The sequence below is a fragment of the Eptatretus burgeri genome, chromosome 16 (assembly GCF_056783735.1).
Source record: "Eptatretus burgeri isolate ZD-2024b chromosome 16, Ebu_testis_v1, whole genome shotgun sequence".
NCBI lineage: Eukaryota > Metazoa > Chordata > Myxini > Myxiniformes > Myxinidae > Eptatretus > Eptatretus burgeri.
In genome coordinates this window covers 40386746-40410198 of record NC_140976.1, presented here as the reverse complement: position 1 = coordinate 40410198, position 23453 = coordinate 40386746, and the positions used below count along the sequence as shown (strand labels likewise).

Below are 23453 nucleotides of genomic sequence, written 5' to 3'. Positions count from 1 at the left end.
TTAATGAGCGAGGTAAACCACAGCTGAGCTAGAAAAAGTTCAATCCACACTCCAAGTGTCTTCCCTGATCGCCGCAGCCGTTTGTGCATTTCCCTGCTTTCTTCATTGATGAGTTTGCGACGTCAGAATATATTTAGAGAGAAATTGATTTGGTAAGAGTACGGTATGAAGAAACAAGAGATCCACACGAGGAATTCAAAACTCACTGCAAAAAGTCAACAAAGGCTTTCAGAGGTAGGAAAGGCCAATGGCATGGATGGTCGGGGTCTTTCTACTGTTCCGATTAGACTCAAAGCAAGATCGATCACTTTTTGTGGCTAATTTTCGGACGGTTTTGCGCTTGGTTTTTTTGTGCAACATTTGCGGCTTATAAACCAATGCAGCTTGAGTGTTTAAATTCCAGATTTTTTTTTAATTTAGGGGATGCGGCTTATATAACGGTGCGCTCAATGGTCCGAATTTTATGGTACTTACCTTGCCATGAGAAATGAATCTAAAAGAAAAAGTAAAATGTAGTGTTGAGAGTTAGAGTGCGGAGAGGAACGGATGGAAAACAGCATCCTGGTTGCCATGGCAACCACTTTAGATGACGAACGTATGTAATGACACTGTCTCCAAAGTCTGTACCTATGTACCAAATATGAAACGTGAAAATTGAAAACTTTGGGAGTTAGAGTGCGAACAGGAACGGACAGACACAGATGGACGGACGGAGGACACATAATACGCCCGACATATATATGTATGTATGTATATTATATATATATATATATATATATATATATATATATATATATATATATATATATATATATATATATATATATATATATATAGTAATCCCCCGTTTCTCGCGGGGGTTACGTTCCAAACCTCCACGCGCCAAGTGAAAATCCGGGATGAATGGACACCGCCCCCCCCCCCAAAAAAAATCGAATCGTCTGGTCTGTTCGGTTTGGGTTTGAGGTGCCTGAGATCGACTAGTCTGGTCTGGTCGGTTTGGCAGTGATTGGGCTTGAGGTGCCGGAGATAGACTAGTCTGGTCTGGTCGGTTTGAGGTGCCGGAGATCGACTAGTCTGGTCTGGTCGGTTTTGAGGTGCTGGGTATGAGCAGTGCTCGTCCAATAGCGGCAAACCTTTTTCCTTCCCGAAGCATATATCAAGCACCTTTACCTTAACCTTCTCCTGGAGCGTCCCAGGACCTTCCTCTGGCGCTTTGGTTCCTTGCCAGAAGCCTTAGAAGGTGCCAGGCGTTTGGGCGGCATCGTGGGGCTTGGAGAAAAAACGAAGAAAATATTCGAAGTTCACAAGCGAAACTTTGTCTCGTGCGTTGTGTGACTGGTCGAGCACCACGCGTTATAATATATTGCTTAAATAAATAATTTATATTTTATTTTTTATTACCGCGATGTACCGGGGGAATCCACAGAAAAAATTAGTTATGTTTCAAGGGAAAACCCACGATGAACCGGGGGCGCGATAGGTGAACCGCGATGAAGCGGGGGTTGACTGTATTGTTGTAGATTTCCGCCCGCGTCTAACCAATAGCGGTCACTTCGCCCACCGAACCGACAATCCAGTCGCGGCTTTCCGGATCAACGCCAGAAACCAGCCACGGGTGTGTTTGTAACCACACCACAACCTTGTCCGCACTCTACCCGCGCTAGAGGGTCCGATCGCCAAATCTTCAATTTACCTAATTATTCGCGCGGGTAGGTTACCGAGAGATTGTACCTCAACGGGACCGCTTGGAAACGAGCCGCTCAAGCAGCTCGCTTCCTTTTGAGATAACCGAGCGGGGTATTATCGCGCAGTCCTGTTGGACCCGATCACTTTACCGGCTATTGAAAAACCAACTATATTCCGAGTGCAAGATGGCAGCTTAATTAAGGGAAGAGGACGCAACGAACAGGTTTACATTCACACAAGGACATTTATTATAATAAAGCACGTATGCAATTAAACAAGGCAAAACAGGTATGCAATTATACAAGCAACAAAAGCACGACAAAAGAACTACAACCGTCTACTTATTATGTACAGTCACTTGCACTTAACAGCAGTTCCATCTTATTAGACGGGCCCACGGACACACGTACGCACACACACACACCCAAGAAGTGGTGGCAGAGGCCTTTCATAACGGACTCCAGCTTGGGGGACAGGTGAGCTGAAACTCAGAACCTATCTCGAACCTCTCCACCTCGTGTGGTCTTCAAGTTGTTCGGAACCGGGCTCCAGCGAGAGCGAGCTGGATCTAATCGCCGCGAGCCGCGATCCTTCCCGAGCTCCCGCGAATCCTCCCGCGCTTCTCAACACGTGCTGGTGAGACGAGGCACCGATCCTTCCGGTCGATGCGTCGCTTCCCCGAGGAACCACCTCCAAGAAGAGGTCGATGAGTCGCACCAAGCCGAGAACCAAAATGGAAAACAAAGAAGAAAAAGCCACCACTCGCAGCTCGAGCCGAGCGACCAGCTCAACTCTCTTCCAAACAAAGCAGCTCAAAGCAAAAAGCTCTCCCGAGCCAAAAAGCCGAAGGCCCACTGAACCACCAAAGCAAAAAGCCTCCTCCCGAGCCAGGCCGCAGCTGAAGCTCACTGAGCCAGCCGCAGCAAAAAGCTTCCGAAGGCCTCAACCCTTACGCAAGTCAAGCAGGGTCAGACGGTCTGCTGAATGACTCCCCTCAACTCCCTTCTCCAACTCCGCCCCCGAACAAAAGAAAAGATCTCCTCTTATCCTTCTCCCGCCCTTCCCCCTACGCCCGGCGTGACTCATGCCCTCGTGATCCATCCCCCCGCTCAACCACAGGTGGGAGGGAGTTGTTGACATCATGAGTCACGGGACGGCAGGATTCTTCCTCTTTGCAGAAGAGGGGGAGGGATGTCTCCATTGTTCGTTCCCTAACTATTAAATCAATCCACCACGCATCTAAAATCGATATCTGAACATTTAAACAATGACAGGTGAGCTATCTAGGGAACAAGCACTTATCGACATAGCTGACTAAAGGAACCTGAATGTTGTGTGCAATCGAATTCCAAATTCGTAACAATATATATCGGGCGTATAAAAAAATAGTGTGGTAGATAAAAACATTACAAAGGAAAAAATAAGTTGCACCAAAAATTTTAACATTTTCACGCTCACGCTGACACTCGTGCCGGGGGTATCGCTGTCGCTCTCTGTTCTTCGAACAGGCGAGCTAATAACCCGATGTATATAATGAAGCAAAAAATATGCGTATGGCTTATGTGCATATATAATACATCGTGGTTATACACCTGGTATCACTCCAATTGCCCTGGGCCATGGACTAATACCCAGGCCGAAGGCCTGTCGATCTGTGCTGTTTCAAGCAATGGTGGCGCATTATTATATTGGGGGTGGAGTCAGGCAAATTATTATATTGGGGGTGGAGCTATCTGGCCAATAGGTGTAAAGCAGTGGGGTGCAGTCAGGGCAGCTGAACACTGACCCTTGTATAATGTGATATTTTCTTCGTCTGAAAAGAGCATAACTACGAAAAATTGACAAAAAGTTCTGAAAGTCGAACTTGTTCTGCAACTTATCATCATAAAGCCATGTACCAAGTTTCAGTTGAACATGTGAAACAGTGTGGGAAAAAATGTCTGAAAAACTATAGATGGGACGGACAGACGGACAGCAAACCTATCGTCTCCTCCGGTGAAACCGGAAGGGGACTAATACTGATCCTAGAACTGATCCCTGAGGTACCCCACTACATCCTCCCAGCAAAACATAGTCCCACTCACAGCCACTCTGCTCTCTATCACTAAGCCAGTTTGCAATCCAATTTGCGACCTGACCAACCACTCCGCACATCATCACCTTGTCTGACAACCTCCAATGTGGTACGTTATCATATTCCTTCTTAAAGTCTAGATATACAATGTCCACTGCCATTTCTTCATCCACCCAGAAGACGCACGACACAAACATGTGATGACATAGTGGGCAGGAACACTGAGCATACCTCAGCTTCGATCTCATCGTACAAGAACTGCTTCTTGAACTTTGTGAGGGCATAGTATGCACTGTCATTGTACAGATCCAGGGGGTAGAGGACATACCTGGTGAGGGAAAACAGAATCTTTAAATCAAAATAGTAAATCTACATAACAAGAAAAATCCTCAAGCAACTACAGGCAGTAACAAACAAGTGTTTCGCCGACACTTTATTCAGCCAAGATTAATCCTATATATACCAAGGGACTTTGAGGCAAAGGGGTGGTGTGGGGTGTGGGGGGGGTCAACAAACTGTAAAACGACGTCGAAGTGGAAATGATTCGCCTATCCAATGTAAAATATAACTCATCTCATGGAAACTTAAAATGTTATTTTGGAAATACAGGAAACCCTCCAATATCGCAGGGGTTAGGTTCTTGGAAAATTCCACGACAATTGAAACCGCAATCATGGAAACCAAGGGCCAATGGGAAGAGGGGGGTTTGGTTACTGGGCTTCGAGAAGATAGAGGAAGATCGACGGTAGCCATACCTAAACACATTACTATTGAAATAAACATGTAAGTATGTATATAAAGCATGTTAACATTGAAACAAACATGCAAATACGGTGTAAATTAAATAAAAACACAAGAATTTTATCTTTTAAATATACTACAACACAGCGAAGTGGGTGATGGTAAACATTACGTACTCGTACTGTATTTTGCCGTTAATAGAAAGTACAAGACTAATCTCGGGATGATGCTGTTAGAGGGAGGAGGGTGGAGTAGAGTGGGGGAAGGGCGAGCTGGGAAACGTGAGTGGGCAAAGGGTGAGTGGGGAAGGTGATTCAGCGAATGGAAAAGCAGCAATAGCTTTACGATGAAGGCACCTGCAGCATTGCCTGCACAATGGAGAAAGGTAACATGATCCATAAATCAACTTACCTTGAACCACGACCTTCCCTGCTTGGGGGACCAAGGTACGAGATGACATCTTCCAGAATAATCCCATCTCGTCGGTGTTAAAAAGCTGTTCCATTATAAATCACTTCGCCTCGATTTGTTCCAAGGGCTGCGCATGAGAATGTGTGTTTGAGAACAGGGGGTTCGAATCCAGGTGTTTGAAATTAAGTGTTTTCGCAAAAAGGTTTGAATACAGAGTTGGAAAATGAACGTTTGAAGGATAAGGTTTGCAAATGAGGAATGTTCTACCATCAATCATTGACCTCACAATGACTGAGCACACAGATGTTGCATTTTCTCCTTGAGCCAACCTATCTAACAACTTGATCTTTTCGCCCAATGTCATCACCTTTTTCTGCCTTTTGGTGCAACTAACTTTGTCCATCGCTTTACATTTGGGCTCATTAAAAACGGTGTGCGAGAAACTCCATAAAGCTCATAATGGGAGGTAATCGTTCACGCACGAGATGCGAATGATGACTCATCTCAGCTCAAAAACCACGATTGGTCGAAATGAAATCCCATGATAACGGAATCAGAACACAATAGGTTGCCCACGTTATTGGAGAGTTTACTGTACTTATGTTGAGCATTACTCGAAGTTCCTGCTGCCACTCGATTATGGGAAACATTTTCATGGTACCGCTCAAGCACAAAACAAATTATGATCATAGTAATCATGGTGTTCGATTACAATTTGTGATGTAAAAAGCAAAACGAGCAATTACAGTGATTACTGCTGCTTAATCGAAATAATTTGTCATCATTAACTTTGTTCCTCTTTTTTCCCACCTGTGGAATCAACTTTCTCTTCAATCTCAATCTTCCCTCCAGGTCGTCAAGACAGCTGTTCATGACCATTTCAGATCTTCCCCAATCCAAAACAATGATCTTTTCTAGCCTTGTTAACTCCACCAAAATCCTTCCTTCTTCCAATTTTCCCTCCTTGGAGTTTCCTTCTGTATCCATCGTGTCCATCAGTGCATCCTCAATGTCCAACTTGTCCCCCCATGCATACGTGTTTTGTGTCCTGATCCATTCAATCTACTAGCTCTTCCACGAGCCTCGATTTTATATACAATCCCCCCCCCCAAAAAAGACGAGGGTTTAAGGAATTGTAACATTCAATGGGAAGGTATTTTAAAATCTCAGGATGGCCCAGATAGCGCTCCCATCCGAATCGATGGCCATAATTTGGGAATCCAAATGTTTTATGTGCTTGTCCACTGTCTACTGATGTCCTAATCCTTACTATAATTCATTGATGGTGTTTGTGTGCCGTGCAACTACTCCTAAAGTCGTTCTGGGCTGATTACATCCAGACTTGCAACATAGGATCAGCATGTCTGTAATTAATGGAGAGGGGTGTTTTTATCTTTGACAGTGGTCTTGGGTTAGGGGGAGGGGGGGTGGAGGAGACAGGATGCAAATTCTCGATGTAAATGTGTATCGTGTCGTGTCACCTTTTGGTGGGGGAGGGTATTACAAGTATCCACCATTTACGGTACAGTATTTCCCTTCCCATGTTTCCCAGTACAGTGAGGTGTTTTGAATTACAGTATAAGCAGTTGGTATGTTTTTGCTTCATGCACGTAACCCAGGTATTTTTTGTTTTTGCTATACAGGGCTGTCAGTTACCCATCCACTACCCAAATAAAGGTATGCATCAGAAGAACATGGTGCATATTTGGAACAACATCGGCCAGAAGGCGGGTACTCTGCTCGTTCATGTAAAAGTACATGTCTTCCAAAGTTTACTTCCAATCACCCCCAACAATCAAGCTGTACTTTATCTTACCCCCCCCCCACCCAAATATTATGCCATTCCAAACACAAAACTCCAACAATGCATCACACTCACTCCATCATAGCCTGCTCCTTGGTTTCCAAGATGTGATCAGTCAAGATCCAAGGCATAGACATTTCAATGGGGAATTGGATACGACGACCCATCGTGAGTTCCAGGAAGAACTCGCGGAACCAAAGCTGAGACAGTTCACAGCACTGCTGCAGGAACTCTGCCAACAATAAAAATAATAATAATAACTAGAAAGCATTCCACAAAATGTAAATCCCATCGACAGCCACTTTGTACTCAAACTAAACTTAATGACAACAGGTAAAAAAAATAAAATAAAATAAAAAAATCGTCTTTTCCACATTCTCATAATAAAAATTTTAAAATTTAATGAAAATTAGCTCAAATAGTTTTTATTTTTTTTTTTTTTTTTTTTAGTTATGGTTTGCAAAAGCACATGCACGACGTGCTAATAGTAAGAATACAGTGCGGCCTGTACTTCAGTATGCTGGCTATATGGAACAAGGAAAGAAATAATCGTCAATGTATATAATAACAATGAAATGTGGGTCAGACTCACCACCAAAGTTCAACAGATGAGGATAGAAGAATGAATGACGGTGAAACTCTTCAATGGCAAGGATTGTAGGACCCTCCAGTGAACTGCGAAGAGTCTTCTTCGCTCCACTTTTATCTGCCACCAGCGACTCGAGCATTGTTCGCACCATATAGAGCTGTCAATTCAAAGACAAGTTCTTGAGAAACCAACGAAAAAAATTACTTTGAAAACAAAAAGGGTATAAGCAGAATGCACACGAAGATGAGAATAAGAAACAAAAGTTCACCTGTGTGCTTGAGGGACCAACTGTCCGCCTGGGAACTTTAATCTCGAAGCCACCCTTGGGATCTTTCTCACCACGCAGACAGGGGTCGTTTGAAGGCTCAGCCTCCCAATCACAGCATGTTTTACGAATGGCTTGAAGAACGCTGGGAGCAGGTTTACGAAGAACACAAACAGTAATAATAACAAAAAAAAAAAAAAAACCGTACACAACGGGCTGAAGAACACCAAAAATTAGAAACGAGAAGCTTCGGTACATTTGTTTATTGAAAGCTCGGTTTAGATTACACACGTACCTGATCACGACGTTTTTCCGTTTCTTCGTTGCCTGTCGCAGTGGTTCACGAAGTGTGATTTTAGCAAAGTCCTGCAGCGCAGCATAGACCGTGTGCCGCACCGCTTGGCTGAAGACACTCTCCATGCGACCCATAAGCACTTGCAGCCCCTTTACCATAGCAACGACCTACCAAGAAGATCAAATTCAGTGACTAGCAACCTTCATAACGAAACATGTCAGCTTCTTTGTCAGCAGAGGCAGTCTTAAAATGATTTCAAGTCAAGGCTGAAATTACATTAGAGGTATCTGTGGCTCCCAAAATATCTTTGTACCACAGTTGTATTGTACACCACAAAACGTTCATGTTTTTAAAAAGTGAGAAAAGAGTGGATTATTGAACTTCCTTTGCATCTTGGACGTGATTGTCGATACTTTGGCAAACATCTCCATAACATGTCCAATGGGCCTTACACCCACCATTTCTTTTTTTTAAAATTCATCATTTTAATCGATTCAATTTCCCAATACATTGACATTTCAAAATGCATCAACATTGGAGTCATACATCATTTTACAAATCATAAAAATAGCCATTTCTTTCCTCCTCAGCCTCTTGCTACCATCATCATCATCTACCCATGGGACTCCGAGCCATGTACGGAAGGCATCTGCAGAGCATCACAAACCTCAACAAGTGCAAACTTCTCATCGCTGGTATAATTGTAACGTGTGGCTCTCTCATACTCCTCTGCATTATCAGGACAATCCTTGTTGGAGAACTTGTCTGTTGGGTGTACAAGCTTCCAGGAATACTGCATGCAGGGGAAAAAAAAAAAAAAAACACGACAACAATCAACCATCAAGACAATGCGAAACAAGCACGATTGAAAGAAAATTGAAACAAAGATAATAACCATAACAGTATTAAAAAGTTCTGTCAAAATTAAAACTCCTTCCATACTCACCACCTCCATGACCTGTGCACTCCAACGAGCAAGCAACTGCAGGCCTCGAAGGGCAAGGTCACACAGCTCACGCTGCTGCAAGTCCGACTTGATGCTTTCCTGCCCAGAGGCCTTTACTACCTGGGTATAGGAAAATGAGCAATCTTTGTCAGAGCTTTGCAATTGTGAAAGCACTTAAATGGACCGTCAGTGTACATGCCACCATTAGAGATGTAAAAGTACAACAGCACAGCAATATTGTTCAATCACTGGTGTAAAGCACAATCTTTTGGGCAGCAGCACAGTGTTCATACCTCAATGTTGCTGTGCCGGGCCAGTTCGGACGTGAAGCGGATGTGCTCTTCACGGATGTGGCCCATCTGCTCACAGATGTTGTATTGAGGGCTGCTGCTCTGTCCGATGCATGTCCACCTGGAAGGAATAAATAAATAAAAACATGACATTGCTTTCTTTACACCATTGTGGGATCAAATAAAATAGTAATTCGTCAAAACAGATCCCACCAAGTAAAGTTTAGGACCAAAAATAAAAAAATATTAAAAAAAAGAACAATAAATAAATAAAACAAAGGGAAAATATTTCTCTTACGTAGAGAAAAATCTCTGACCTCGATTTGTTCTCGTCATAGTGGGCACTTGTCTGGATATAACGAGCCAGCTCAATCTGCATGTCTCCAAACAATGGCACCACCTGTAGTTGCTGTAACGTAATGAGAAGCCTCAATAAAAAGGAAAATCAATTTGCTCGGCAAAGATTAATACAATTGTGAGCACCACAAACAATGGTGGGTATATGCAATATAAACCAGCTCAGTGGTGTGTCCACCGAGTGCGGGAAGCTGGGACTTTGAACCCCGGCTGAGTCATAGCAAAGACAAAAAATGGCATGTGGTGCTTCCTTGCGAGGAGGCAGAGGGGGAGGGAGAGAGGAGCGAGGGAGGGAGGGGAGGAGGGAGGGGGAGGGAGGGGGAGGGAGGGGGAGGGAGGGAGGGAGGGAGGGGAGGGAGGGGAGGGAGGGAGGGAGGGGGAGGGAGGGAGGGAGGGAGGGAGGGGGAGGGAGGGAGGGGAGGGAGGGGAGGGAGGGGGAGCGAGCGAGGGAGGGGGGAGCGAGCGAGGGAGGGGGAGCGAGCGAGGGAGGGGAGCGAGCGAGGGAGGGGGGAGCGAGCGAGGGAGGGGGAGCGAGCGAGGGAGGGGGAGCGAGCGAGGGAGGGGGAGCGAGCGAGGGAGGGGGAGCGAGCGAGGGAGAGGAGCGAGCGAGGGAGGGGGAGCGAGCGAGGGAGGGGGAGCGAGCGAGGGAGGGGGGAGCGAGCGAGGGAGGGGAGCGAGCGAGAAGGGAGCGAGCGAGGAGGGGGAGCGAGCGAGGGAGAAGGGAGCGAGCGAGGGAGAGCGAGCGAGGGAGGGGGGTGCGAGCGAGGGAGGGGAGCGAGCGAGGGAGGGGGAGCGAGCGAGGGGAGGGAGCGAAGGGAGGGGGAGCGAGCGAGGGAGGGGGAGCGAGGGAGGGGAGCGAGCGAGGAGGGGGAGCGAGCGGGAGGGGGAGCGAGGGAGGGGAGCGAGGGGGAGGGAGGGAGCGAGGGAGGGGGAGCGAGGAGGGGGAGCGAGGGAGGGGAGCGAGGGAGGGGAAGCGAGGGAGGGAGGGGGAAGCGAGGGAGGGAGGGGGAAGCGAGGGAGGGAGGGGGAAGCGAGGGAGGGAGGGGGAGGGAGCGAGGGAGGGAGGGAAGCGAGGGAGGGAGGAGCGAGGGAGGGAGGGAGCGAGGGAGGGAGGTAGGGGAGAGCGAGAGAGGGAGGGAGGGAGGAGCGAGAGGGAGGGAGGGGAGCGAGGGAAGGAGAGGGAGGAGGGAGGGGGAGAGGGAGGGAGGAGGGAGGGAGGGAGGGAGGGGAGCGAGAGAGAGGGAGGGAGGGGAGCGAGAGAGGGAGGGAGGGGGAGCGAGAGAGGGAGGGAGGGGGAGCGAGAGAGGGAGGGAGGGGGGAGCGAGAGAGGGAGGGAGGGGAGCGAGAGAGGGAGGGAGGGGGGAGCGAGAGAGGGAGGGAGGGGGAGCGAGAGAGGGAGGGAGGGGGGAGCGAGAGAGGGAGGGGGAGCGAGGGAGCGAGGGAGAGAGGAGGGGAGGGGGAGCGAGAGAGGGAGGGAGGAGGGAGCGAGAGAGGGAGCGAGGGAGGAGCGAGAGAGGGAGGGAGGAGCGAGGAGGGAGCGAGGGAGGGGGAGCGAGGGAGGGGGAGCGAGGGAGGGGGAGAGCGAGGAGGGGAGCGAGGGAGGGGGAGCGAGGGAGGGGAGCGAGGGAGGGGGAGAGGGAGGGGAGCGAGAGGGGAGCGAGGAGGGGGAGCGAGGGAGGGAGGAGCGAGGGAGGGGGAGCGAGGGAGGGGAGCGAGGGGAGGGGAGCGAGGAAGGGGGAGCGAGGGAGGGGGAGCGAGGGAGGGGGAGCGAGAGGGAGGGGAGCGAGGGAGAGGGGAGAGGGAGGGGGAGCGAGGGAGGGGGAGCGAGGGAGGGAGCGAGGAGGGGGAGCGAGGAGGGAGCGAGGGAGGGGGAGCGAGGGAGGGGAGCGAGGAGGGGGAGCGAGGGAGGGGGAGCGAGGGAGGGGAGCGAGGGGAGGGGGAGCGAGAGGGGAGCGAGGGAGGGGGAGCGAGGGAGGGGGAGCGAGGGAGGGGGAGCGAGGGAGGAGCGAGGGAGGGGGAGCGAGGGGAGGAGCGAGGAGGGAGCGAGGGAGGGGAGCGAGGGAGGGGAGAGCGAGGGAGGAGGGGAGCGAGGGAGGGGAGCGAGGGAGGGGGAGCGAGGGAGGGGTAGCGAGGGAGGGGGAGCGAGGGAGGGGAGGAGGGAGGGGGAGCGAGGGAGGGAGGGGAGAGCGAGGAAGGGAGGGAAGGGGAGGGAGGGAGGGGGAGCGAGGGAGGTAGGGGAGAGCGAGGGAGGGAGGGGAGAGCGAGGGAAGGAGGGAGGGAGGGTAGCGAGGGAGGGAGGGAGGGAGCGAGGGAGGGAGGGGAGAGCGAGGTGGGAGCGAGAGAGGGAGGGGGAAGCGAGGAGAGAGGAGGGAGGGAGGGGGAGCGAGAGAGGGAGGGAGGGGGGAGCGTGGGAGGGAGGGGGAGCGAGGGAGGGAGGGGGAGCGAGGGAGGGAGGGAGGGGAGCGAGGGAAGAAGGAGGAGAAGCGAGGGAGGGAGGGAGGGAGGGAGGGAGGGGCAGGAGCAAGGGAGGGAGGAGGGGCAAGCGAGGGAGGGAGGAGGAGCGAGGGAGGGAGGGGAGCGAGGGAGGAGAGAGGGAGGAGGGAGGGGGAGCAAGGGAGGGAGGAGGGAGGGAGGGAGGAGGAGGGGGAGGGAGGGGAGCAAGGAGGGAGGGGAGTGAGGAGGGAGGGGAGGGGGAGGGAGGGAGAAGGAGGGGGAGAGGGAGGAGGCGAGACGGACGAGGGGAGGGGGAGTGAGGAGGGAGGGGGAAGGGAAGGCAGACGTGTGGTGGAGCATTAATTACGATTCATACCGTCTCTTCAAAATGCTTCTGCACAGAATAACAGTGAAGATGGAAACAGAATCATTTCTGAAATCCATTTTATACTGGCCATACGATAAATACCGCCAAGAGACAAGAAACACTGCCCTGACGCGTCGGGAGACAAACATCACCCCGACCGGTCCGGAGACATTCGGAGATAAATACCATCCATACTCATCTGGAGACAAACCCTGTCCAGATAGAGAGAGAAAAGGGGGAGAGAGGGAGAAAGAGAGAGGGGGGGAGAGAGAGGGAGAAAGAGAGAGGGGGGAGAGAGGGAGAAAGAGAGAGATGGGGTGTGTGGGAGGAAGGTGCTGCACTGTATTGGGAGGGGGATAAGCAGAGAGAATATGTTATGCAATACGGACGGACGGACGGACGTTTCAGGAAAGGCAGGTTGGAGTCAATATCAATACGATGACAGGACGTACTGTCTACAACCCAAAAACCATGATATGAGTTGCTTTCACCAATAAATGACGTGGCGTTGATCTAGACGTTTCAGGGATATGTTAACAAACATTGTTTAATGGTTGGAAAAAAAAAAAACTTTGGCTCGGTATTTGAGAAAAACATGTCAACACGGTAAACAGCTCGGAAATCTGGTGTTATTTTACAACTCCCTCGGGACGACGGAGCACGGACCGCTCACTGAATGATGTGGCATGGCAAAAGCGTCCGCAGTGAGTGAAGGATTCGTTCAGAGTACCGCTATCGACTGTAGGGTGCTCGGCAAATGGCTTAAGCACTCAAGCAAGCACTCCAATGGAATGAGGAATGGCTGGCCAGGCTGTGGCTTCGTACCATATAGGATTCCTTTAACTTTGAAACCGGTCTTCACCGCACACGCAGCAGTTAAAGAAATAAAATGAATTTGTTCAAAGAATGACTTTATCCACAAAAGAGTTGCTGTTTAATGTAGAACAACCATGGAGACATCACAAAATTTAATCACCCATGAAATAAACATTGCAGACAATCCACCACGTTGACTGCTCCTCTGTGCACACGTCATGTGGAACATCGGTTCGCAGTTCGCGCAAATGTTAACTTTATTTTAAAACATTTGTTTTTCTCCAGATTGGCTTTGATTAGTTGTAGAGCAGCTCGTAAAACCTCCGAAAAAATAGGCACAGGTCTAGCAGATGCTCCGAATAAGCAGTCCCTCTCGGGGACAGCCCATCATGTCAAGCAGTGAATGCATGAAATCGTACAACTCAATGAAACTGGTTCATTTTGGCACATTCCTAAATTTTTTGTTCACTCAATACAATTCTCGAAACAGTAGAAAAAGATAAGTTTAATCCTTTGGAAATTTCACATTTTCTTGTGTATATATGGAGGAGGGGGGAACATAGCCTTGATTGCATAAAGTAAATAGGTATATCAGCTAAGTTATATGACTCGTTATTTCTTTAGCTTATCAGATTTCACTCCAGATTTTGACACTTATTTAGTCCAGACAATATCCGATTCTCCAAACTTAAATAATATTTTGATGAGAGACTTTAGTCCGTGAGAGTAGATTGTGGAAAATCACATCATAAAACGCATGAAATCGCTCCAAGCTCGTAATTTGAAAACTATAGGGCCCTGTCACACCTTGACGTTTTAGCCAGCAATGGCAACGTATAAAAATGTATGTAAAACGTTGGCGTACGCTGAAATTTTGATGGTTTTTTTAAAAGTTTTGGACGTATTCATAACGAGTTGGACGTATGCATAACGTATTAGTAACGTACACAGAACGTTTTAATCACATAGAGATAACTTAGACCAACGAATGATTAGCGTGTTGTCGGCGTTCACAACCTATGCCCAACGATAGTCTAACGTATGCAAAGCGCGCTGCACGTATCGCCGACGAACTCGTGGCGTAGCCTATTAAAAAGCTGGTGCTCGCCGATTTAAATCATAACCGCCTGAGAATTGGAAGTGTCAACATCGCAGTCACACCTCGACGATTTAGCCAGCGTATGCCGACCTCTGAAAAATTTGCCTAAAACGCTGGCACACGTCGAATAAGTTATGGGTAAGTTGCGTATACGTTAAGAGCACGCTGAAAAACACTGCCATACGTCGTAATACGCATTGTACGTCGTGAAATTTCAAGCATGCTGAAAATTTTACGACGTACTCGTCGTATGGCTCACACGTTCCGCTACGCTGGGAATAAGTTGTAGGCACGATATGCGATCGTTAACACACGTCAACACAAGTTCCTTGTAAGTTACTCATAAGTCGAAACACGTCGAGGTAATGTTTAGCATACCCGGAACTTATTTTCTACGTCAAGGCACATTTTCATTTTTTCTCCTTGGCTTTGAAGGCACGTGACGAAATATCTGAAGTTGTTGTTGTTGTTTTTTTTTAGTCTATCACGAATTTTAAAATATATTCGGACATTTGCTTTTAAGTTTCGACGTCGACGTGACAATATCCTCAAAGAGAAAATATTCAGAGGAGGAACTAAGAATAAGACGAGCAAACTGAAGAGGCAATCGGACGTGACGTAACGGCACGTGACGAAATATTGGAAGTTGGTGTTATTTTTTTTTTTAAACGCTTCCAATACGCCATTATACGGTAGCTGTAAATTTCAAACACGTTCAGCAAGTTATGTGGTCGTCCGGAAGACGTCAATCAAATACGTCTACACTCTACATTCGTCAATATGCGTTGGAGGTACGTTACTCATAGATTAAAAGCACATTACTCATAGGTTAGAAATAAGTTTTGGGTACGCTAAGCATTAGCTCGACACGTTTCGACTTATGAGTAACTTTCAAGTAACGTGTGCCAACGATCGCATAACGTGCCTACAACACGTGACTCATAGGTTATAAATAAGTTTCAGGTACGCTAATCATTACCTCGACGTGTTTCGACTCATAAGTAACTTACAGGTAACGTGTGTCGACGTGTGCCAACGATCGCATAACGTGCCTCGACGTGTCAACGATCATGTAACGTGCCTACAACACGTTACTCATAGGTTATAAATAAGTTTCGGGTACGCTAATCATTACCTCGACGTGTTTCGACTCATGAGTAACTTACAGGTAACGTGTGTCAACAATCGCATAACGTGCATACAACTTATTCCCAGTGTATGCGGAGCGTGTGAGCCATACGTCGTAAAATTTCAAGCATGCTAAAATTTGCGGACAACCGCAAAGTACAATGATTAAAGCCAGCGTACTACGACGTATGGCAGTGTTTTTCAGCGTGCTCTTAACGTATACACAACTTACCCATAACGTATTCGACGTGTGCCAGAGTTTTAGACAATTTTTTCATAAATCGGCATACGCTGGCTAAATCGTCAAGGTGTGACAGCCCCTATAGCGCTTACAAAAGCGATGTATCCAACGATTCATAGTTATAATGAACAGGCATTCGATAATACGAGTGAGGAAAGTGAAAAAAATAAATAAATAAATAAACTTCATTGTTCAGACATCGTTACAGTCTGTTCTAAGTGAGGTCATGGTTGAGCAGGACAAAAAAAAAAAATATGGCGGCTTCAGACCACAGCGCGGTGACCCAGGAAAAGTCTTCAGACTCCAAAGAGTGAGGTGATTGAGGATGAGCTTGCTAAAGGATATGATTAAATAAGGCTGTTAATTATCTTCAAAAGGGGTGTTTTAATTAACCCAAACACCCAATTTTCACTCATGCACTTCCTTGGAGTTCCCTTCGGATGCATGCAAAGTTTAGGGCTGATAGGTTTTAGGTTTTTATTGACACACAGACACAGACACACACACACAGTAGTATGAGAACGAGCAAGCTCCTTGGTCACAACCTTGAAGAACTTGTCTATCTTCGCAATGTTGATCCTCTTCTTGGCGTCGAGTTTGTATATGCTGCTTTTCTCGCCATCCATGAGAAAAAGCCCAAAGCCCATAACCTGTGCCAGAAAGGAGAACGTGTTCTGTCAATTCATAATGCAGCAAAAGTTGGCAAACAAAAGGGAGGCTGTATTTTATTTTTTTTTTTAGTTCTTTTTTTAGTGAAACCACATTATTTGGCAAACTTACACAACACCTTGCATCAATCATGTGACCTCAATGTGGTGACAAATGACTCAGCCAAATTAATGTGGTTTTAAGCATAGGAAGTACCTCCTCACTATTTTTGATTTACCAGGCTCCATTTGAATTGTACAAAATTGCCAACCTGAGTAGCTGTGAAGCCACATACCTTCAGGAGCATGTGCTTCTCTCCAGGGGTAAGGTACATGCGGTTCTCAAAGTGTTCTATACTCAGATTAACAATGTCTGCCAATAGCTCCTCGTATCCATGAATCACCTCGAGCTGTTGCTGCAGAGTCTGTGCACACCACCCACCTCCAGGACATGAACAAACGCATGAATCTCAATCGGATTTTCACCCACACGTCAAACCATTCAGCCAGTTAGGGAAATTAAAGAAGAAGAAAAAAAACCCCACACTAAGCTTACCAGATGAGATTGTACATACCTGTGTGATCTTATTATGACTCGCCAGGAAAAGGGACAAGTTCTGAGATTCTTGAATAGCTTGGGGGTCAGCCATCTTGCGTAAAAACTGTGCTGCCCTACACAACAAATTTTTTAATGTCATCATTCACAGCCATGAAAACTAAACTGTCTTTCATTGCACCTGATCTCCCATTGGAAACATAATTTGTGAAACCTCATAAGTACAGTACTTGATGCCTGTTGTTAGCTTAATGATTAGGGTGGTGGGCTTGGGATCCTAGGGTCCAGAGTTCAAATCCTGCTCGGCCATTGAATTAATACCAGGTGGGATTGACTCAGCCCGTCATCCTTCCGAGATAAACAAAATGAGTAGCAGCTTGCTGGGATGATTGAGCCATTCGAGTATCCTGTGTCGGAGTGGCGACCCGTCCAGGATTGTGCTAATAGGCCTCGGAGACTGCTTCGGCAGCACCAACGCTCTGTACAGAGTATGGTCCCAATGGATGGATGAACGGATAGTACTTGGTGCATCAGCAACCAATTTGCTCATCCAATGAAGGGAACCCAATTTGGCGAGGAAACTCAAGGCCAACTTATTTATATATATATATATATATATATATATATATATATATATATATATATATATATATATATATATATATATATATATATATATATGAGGCGCCGCGATGAGAAGTGATGGCAGGGGCACATCGGCCATTTTGGAGTAAATGCCATATAGCACTATTTTAACCCTTACCCTATCACCCGAGCCTATCATCATCATAGCATTAAAGAATGTCGCTAACATCACTCCTCCTCGCGGGGCCATATATATATATATATATATATATATATATATATATATATATATATATATATATATATATATATATATATATATATATATATATATATATATATATATATACATACATACATACATACATACAGTCATGCGCCGCTTAACGACGTTCCGGGCAACAACGGATCGCATATACGACGGATCTGCCAGGTCTGAAAAAAAAATAAATGAAAAAAAAAATGTAGCTGAAAAATTCCTATCGCCGAGTTATGTAGCCGACGTAGCGCTGCCAGTAGTATAAAAATATCACATACAATTATGTACGCTGTACAGTACATAATACTTCATAACGATAATAAATGACAGTGTGGCTCTGTTATAATGCGATCGTTGAGGTCCATAAAATGTCATCCCGAAAAAAGCAGGGTCGTGCTAAATCGGGATTCAAGGAAATCGGCTTTCAAACTGAACCAATGTTTCCACGTTTACCTTCCAGCAAGTAAATTACCTTTGAATTGAAGAATTCCGTGAATATATCGTTGTTACAGTCGAAATTAAAACACAAACTTCCTTTTGGTGAAGCTTTTCATGTTGTTAAAACAATCGCACTGTTCCGAAAATATATATCACAATTGACAGGTGCTCATTTCTTCATTTATAAATTATAACATCGATGCAATGATTACGTTTTTATAAAATCCAAACGCTATTTATTCATCTTGCTATAATCGATGCGAGAGGAGATTGTAAGCTGCTGCTAATAACACCGATGGCCGTCATGAACAGCACAAAGGTAAATCTAACATGTTTTCCGTCTCTCTTGGATGTGTGTTACAATTGCCGACAGTATTCAGTACAGTAACATGCTGTACAGGTTTGTATCCAAGGAGCAATAGGCTATACCATATAGGCTAGGTGTCGAGGTTTGTGTAAGTACGATGTTCGAAAACGAAAAAAAAAATGATGTTCACACAACGACGACGTCGTTTTTAACGACGCGTTTCTCAGAACGTAACCCCGTCGTTAAGTGGCGCATGACATATATATATATATATATATATATAGTAAGTCCTCACTTTTCGCAAGGGTTGCGTTCCTGGAAAACCTTATGATAAGCGAAACTGTTAAACAAAACATTTTTTTTGCAAAAAACAAAACAAAACAAAACAAAACATATTTTCCCATAGAAACCAATGTGTTAAAGGGGGATGTGTTTTTGGCTCGGAATTTTTTGGACATAAACACAAATAAACAAAACGCACTCCTCGAGTCGTGGCGACTTACCCCGAGGCTGGAGGAACGGAGTTGATTGCGGTGGACAAGTCACACTTGCGGAGTGGCAGAATCGTCCGCCTCTTCACTTGACACTGTGCTATCACTTTCTTCACCAGCGGGAACGGTCTCTTGGCAGCTGGTTGAAGGAGCATCCCTGATGGTGGATGGAGTTGGTGCTGCATCTTTTGGCTTGAAAAATGCATGGAGAGTGGGCTGGATGTCTTTCTTTTTCTTTGTTGCATAAAGTCCCTTGTAGCAACAAAGGGCATCATTCACAACACAGCTAAAATCAGTGCTCCTTTCAAGATTTGGATCGTGCTCGATAACAAATTCTATGGCACTTTCAAACGAGCTGAGGATTTGGCTGAGGTTTTTCATGGTGAGATGCTTGGATGAAGGTGTCACAGCATCTTCTTCTTCCTCAAGAGCCCACTGCTGTTCCAACTCCATAAGATCTTCATTGCTTAAGGGTTCTGCATGAGACTCCAGTAAGTCATCCACGTCCTCTTCGTCAACCTCTTCAAAACCAGCCTCCTGCGCCAGGTCTACAATTTGACTTGTAATCAACGGAACATCAGCAAACCCCGTGAAATTGTGGACACACTCAGGCCACACTTTCTTTCACACAGCGTTCATTGTGGAGGCACTCACCTCCGCCCATGAATCCTTAATGTTTTCCAAAGCCATTTTTATGTTGTATGTTCGCCAAAACTCCTTGATTGATAGCTTGTCCTTATCAGTTTTTTTGATAAGCTGCAGCATGGTATGTTTAACATAATGGGCTTTAAAAGCAGTAATAACTCCCTGATCCATAGGCTGTAAAAGTGAGGTAGTATTTGGTGGTAAAAATACTACCTGCACGTTTTCACACCAGTCTTCCATTTGCTGAGGATGGGCAGGAGCATTGTCTACAAGCAGCAAAGATTTGTTGTCAATGTTGTTCTCCTTGGAGTACTTCTCAACATGATTGGAGAAGTAATTGATCACGTTATCGTGGGTCAATGCCCTAAACAAACTACGCGCTTTTTCTTGTATCACAACAAGAGATAAAGGCATGCGACGTTTAGTTTGATCTTCTATCCACACACATAATAAACGCTTCATGTTGTGCATGGCACCATCTCTCATTCTCGTTAGTGTCGTTGCACTCGAACTGGTCGCAATCTGTGATATTTTCTTTATCTTTGCCGAACTTTGAACGATCGAATGTACAGTCGATGCAGCGATTGCTGCGCGCGGCCGATTTCCGTTGTCCCTTCACCTCGTTCATGTCTTTTAATTATATCCAATTTCACCTTCAATGTGACAGCCTTTCGTTGTCGCTTGAAACGAGGTGTGCTCGGCAAAAGACTTGCGGGTCGCTTGGGATTCATACAGGAAGGTATGCAGGCGAGCGTGAAGAGAATACGTACAGTACAGCATACAGTACATGCGCAGTAAAGTGAAAGTGTGTTTATGCCCAATCCTGTGTGATTGTTGTTTTTTGCAGGCAGTTTGAAACTTTTTTTTTTGCGTTTTTCCTTGCAATGACATTACGATAGGCATAAAATGTTTGCGATAATTGAAAAATTGGTCATTAAAACGAAATTACGAATAATCAAAACTACGATATGCGAACTTCCGGTTAGCGAGGACTATATATATATATATATATATATATATATATATATATATATATATATATATATATATATATATATATATATATTGTGGATATAACCAATCTTTTATCTCCATACAATCTTTAAAAATTGAATGAAACAATGTTTGCTCAAAACCAGATCAAAAATAAATTCAGGGATGAACCCATTAGCACCAATATGATAGACCCATTGTAATAAATATGCTGAAGAAACTTTGTTGCCAAACTAACCGATACAAATACTGTGGTTATATTTGTGTTGCCACCCCAATCAGCATGTCTTGTAATGCATGGTTCATGTTGTTGCACTTTTATCCATCTTTTAAATGATTCGCAACAGTCAAATACAGGCGGTCACAAAAGGAAACCCATCATATAGTGCAGCCAATAGTCGAAATTGACTGCGGTTCTCAAAATGTTCTTTCATATTCATTTTCCATTCCACCCTCTGTTACCTCAGTTGCAGCAATCAGGATTTTAAGCGCATTAAGTAAAACAGGAAATACAATTACATGTCTTGGTTATGAACACAATAAAAATGCTAATTCACATCTATTTCTCGGTCTTTGATACATAAACATCCACGGTCAATCTCAAACCAGCAGCAAAGAATTTTGTGAACTTTTATAGATTAGGATAAAGCCAAGTAGAGGAAAAAGAGGTAGCATCAACTTCAAATGCACTGCAAGGTGGACATGCTCGCAGTATAGACCTTTTATAAGCGGAATGATCATTCTTCACACTGGACTTCATGTTCTTCAGCTCATCAAGCACGGCAAACATGTTGATGAATTTTCCCAAGGTGAGCAGGTACGCCTCCGATACAAAATCTTTGCGCCGTTCAGCATGGCACAGTCTCTTCACCTCCTCGCAGAAACGCTCAATCGCCTTGCGCTGTGTAACAACCACAAACCATCACACTGTCTCAGAGCCAGAACCGCACACAACGCCTCGTTATTATTCAGAAATGAAGATGGCAAACCAATGCCCAAGACGGGTTGAAATTGGATTGGTTTATTTTGAAATGTGCATCCTTAATAGCTGGGGATCATCTTGCAATCAACAGCGATAATCAACACAAACCTGAAAGTACATGAAATTCATGAGTTTAGTGACTTCTGGCTCAAGAACCTCAACCGTCTTCTCGTAGATCTCAACGCGATTAGGTTGCTCATTGCACTTCACCTGCCACAAGGCATACACATACCCACTTTAATCACAGATAAAGCTATTACCTTCCTTGTGGCAGACGACCGCCAACAGTATGACAAGAGCAAAACTTTTTTTTTTTTTTTAAAGAAGGAAATCCACCACATTAACTACCTGTGGTATGGCCCGTGAGATGCATCTCCAGGTGTACAGCATGACTGCATACCCCTCACCTTCCTCCAACATTTCGTTCTTCAACAGATGCAAAGAAAAAAAAAAAGGCATGACCTTTGCACAGTATAAAACACCTTATAATATAACCTTTGCACAGTATTGTATAGCTCAAAACATTCTGGGAATGTGGATTACAGCCATTCTTTCACAAGTATAAAGCAAATCATACAGCCTGTACAGCCTTGTGGTCTCAATGCAAGTCTCATTTACAGCACCTTGGTTTAAATCCCAAATGTAAATGTTAACCAGAGACTGCTGGCATTACTATGAAAAACTGTTCCACACAAAAATGGATGGCTGCATAAAGTCATTTCATTTCAAAGGCTGCTAACTGATGACATCAATTACACTGTTGGTACAATACATTTTTTTAAAGCAGAATGTAATCAAATGCACAAAAATTAAAACATTCTCAAGTTCAATGGAGAGAGGAAATGATGTTCAAATTTGGGGAAAAAGATACATTTGTTGGTGAGGACACATTTATGGCATCCCAGAAATTGCACGTTCAAATCTAGTTGAAGGCAGCAGTATCAGGGATTTGAATTCTAAGCTTCAAAACGACTGTTACACCACTTGTTGGTCAAAGGCCAACTCGCTAATCAACGACCTTCAGAGTGGAATAATCTGCCTTCCCCACCTGGTTATAGTCTACAAATGATGCTAGTCCACTCATTGTAGTTGACTTCCCCAGCTGCAGGTTGTCATTCTAAATGACGATGGGTCCAACCCTTCTCCTGCACTTGCAACAGAAAAAACTAGAGTTCATGGAACACAATACCCCACACAGGCACTGTGTTCAAGTAAGTCCCATATACAGTAAACTCTTAAATATCACGGAGGTTACGTTCTTGGAAAATGCCACAATATTCCAAACTGCGATAATTAAAACCAATTTCCTATGGGAATAAGGGTTAAGTTCCCAGGCTTCGAGAAAATATGGAGGAAGGTCAGCGGCAGCCAAAATAAACGTCAATCAGCTTTACGAAGAGGTTTCATGCTGCGTTGAAGCAGCTTAAATGTGCAGAAGCAGCTTAAACACAGCCCTTCCCTGTAATTTGTCTAAAGTCAAAGATGTGTGTGTATATGTATATATATATATATATATATATATATATATATATATATATATATATATATATATATATATATATATATATATATATATATATATATATATATATTTCGAGCTACATGCTGAAACAACCCGACTCATTCCCTTGGCATCTTCCAAGATTGTGGTGAGCGTCCAAGGCGTTGATGGTAGTTGTGGCGGTAATAGGAAGATGAGAAACATCGTGGGATTTGTGGTGAAGAGATTGGGAGGGTGGTTGTAGATGCGGCATTGCGGCGAAGAGGTTGGAGATATTCGTAGCTGTGGTGAAGGCATGGATGCAGGTTGTTGTGGGGATTTTTAGAAGATGTATGGAGTGGTTATGATGAGTGTTACAACGTTGTGGTGAGCATAATGAGGGTCTGAGGTGATGCGGCAGTTGGGTTTTGGCACGCAGTTTGTACGGGAAATGGCACACATATGCCAATCAACCTTGCTGTACTTCACATTCCTGGCATCGTTACTGTCCTGCATGCATGCTTG

At 45.4% G+C, this 23453-nt stretch overlaps 1 protein-coding gene across 2 annotated transcripts in view; it reads right to left on the bottom strand.

Moving 5' to 3' along the window:
- Positions 1-3913: 3913 nt before the first annotated feature.
- Positions 3914-23453, bottom strand: part of LOC147010916 (cytoplasmic FMR1-interacting protein 2-like) — a 42046-nt gene continuing 22506 nt past the window's right edge. For both annotated transcript variants that reach the window (XM_085860662.1, XM_085860663.1), the window contains 15 exons: positions 21797-21874; positions 21557-21658; positions 21186-21367; positions 16768-16864; positions 16489-16617; positions 16091-16195; positions 9422-9513; positions 9108-9225; positions 8815-8934; positions 8536-8661; positions 7869-8035; positions 7577-7718; positions 7312-7465; positions 6795-6951; positions 3914-4091 (listed from right to left, as the gene is read on the bottom strand). In XM_085860662.1, coding sequence (XP_085716788.1) covers positions 3929-4091; positions 6795-6951; positions 7312-7465; positions 7577-7718; positions 7869-8035; positions 8536-8661; positions 8815-8934; positions 9108-9225; positions 9422-9513; positions 16091-16195; positions 16489-16617; positions 16768-16864; positions 21186-21367; positions 21557-21658; positions 21797-21874 — 1932 coding nt within the window. In that variant the 3' untranslated portion in view covers positions 3914-3928. The remainder of the gene's footprint in view (positions 4092-6794; positions 6952-7311; positions 7466-7576; positions 7719-7868; positions 8036-8535; positions 8662-8814; positions 8935-9107; positions 9226-9421; positions 9514-16090; positions 16196-16488; positions 16618-16767; positions 16865-21185; positions 21368-21556; positions 21659-21796; positions 21875-23453) is intronic.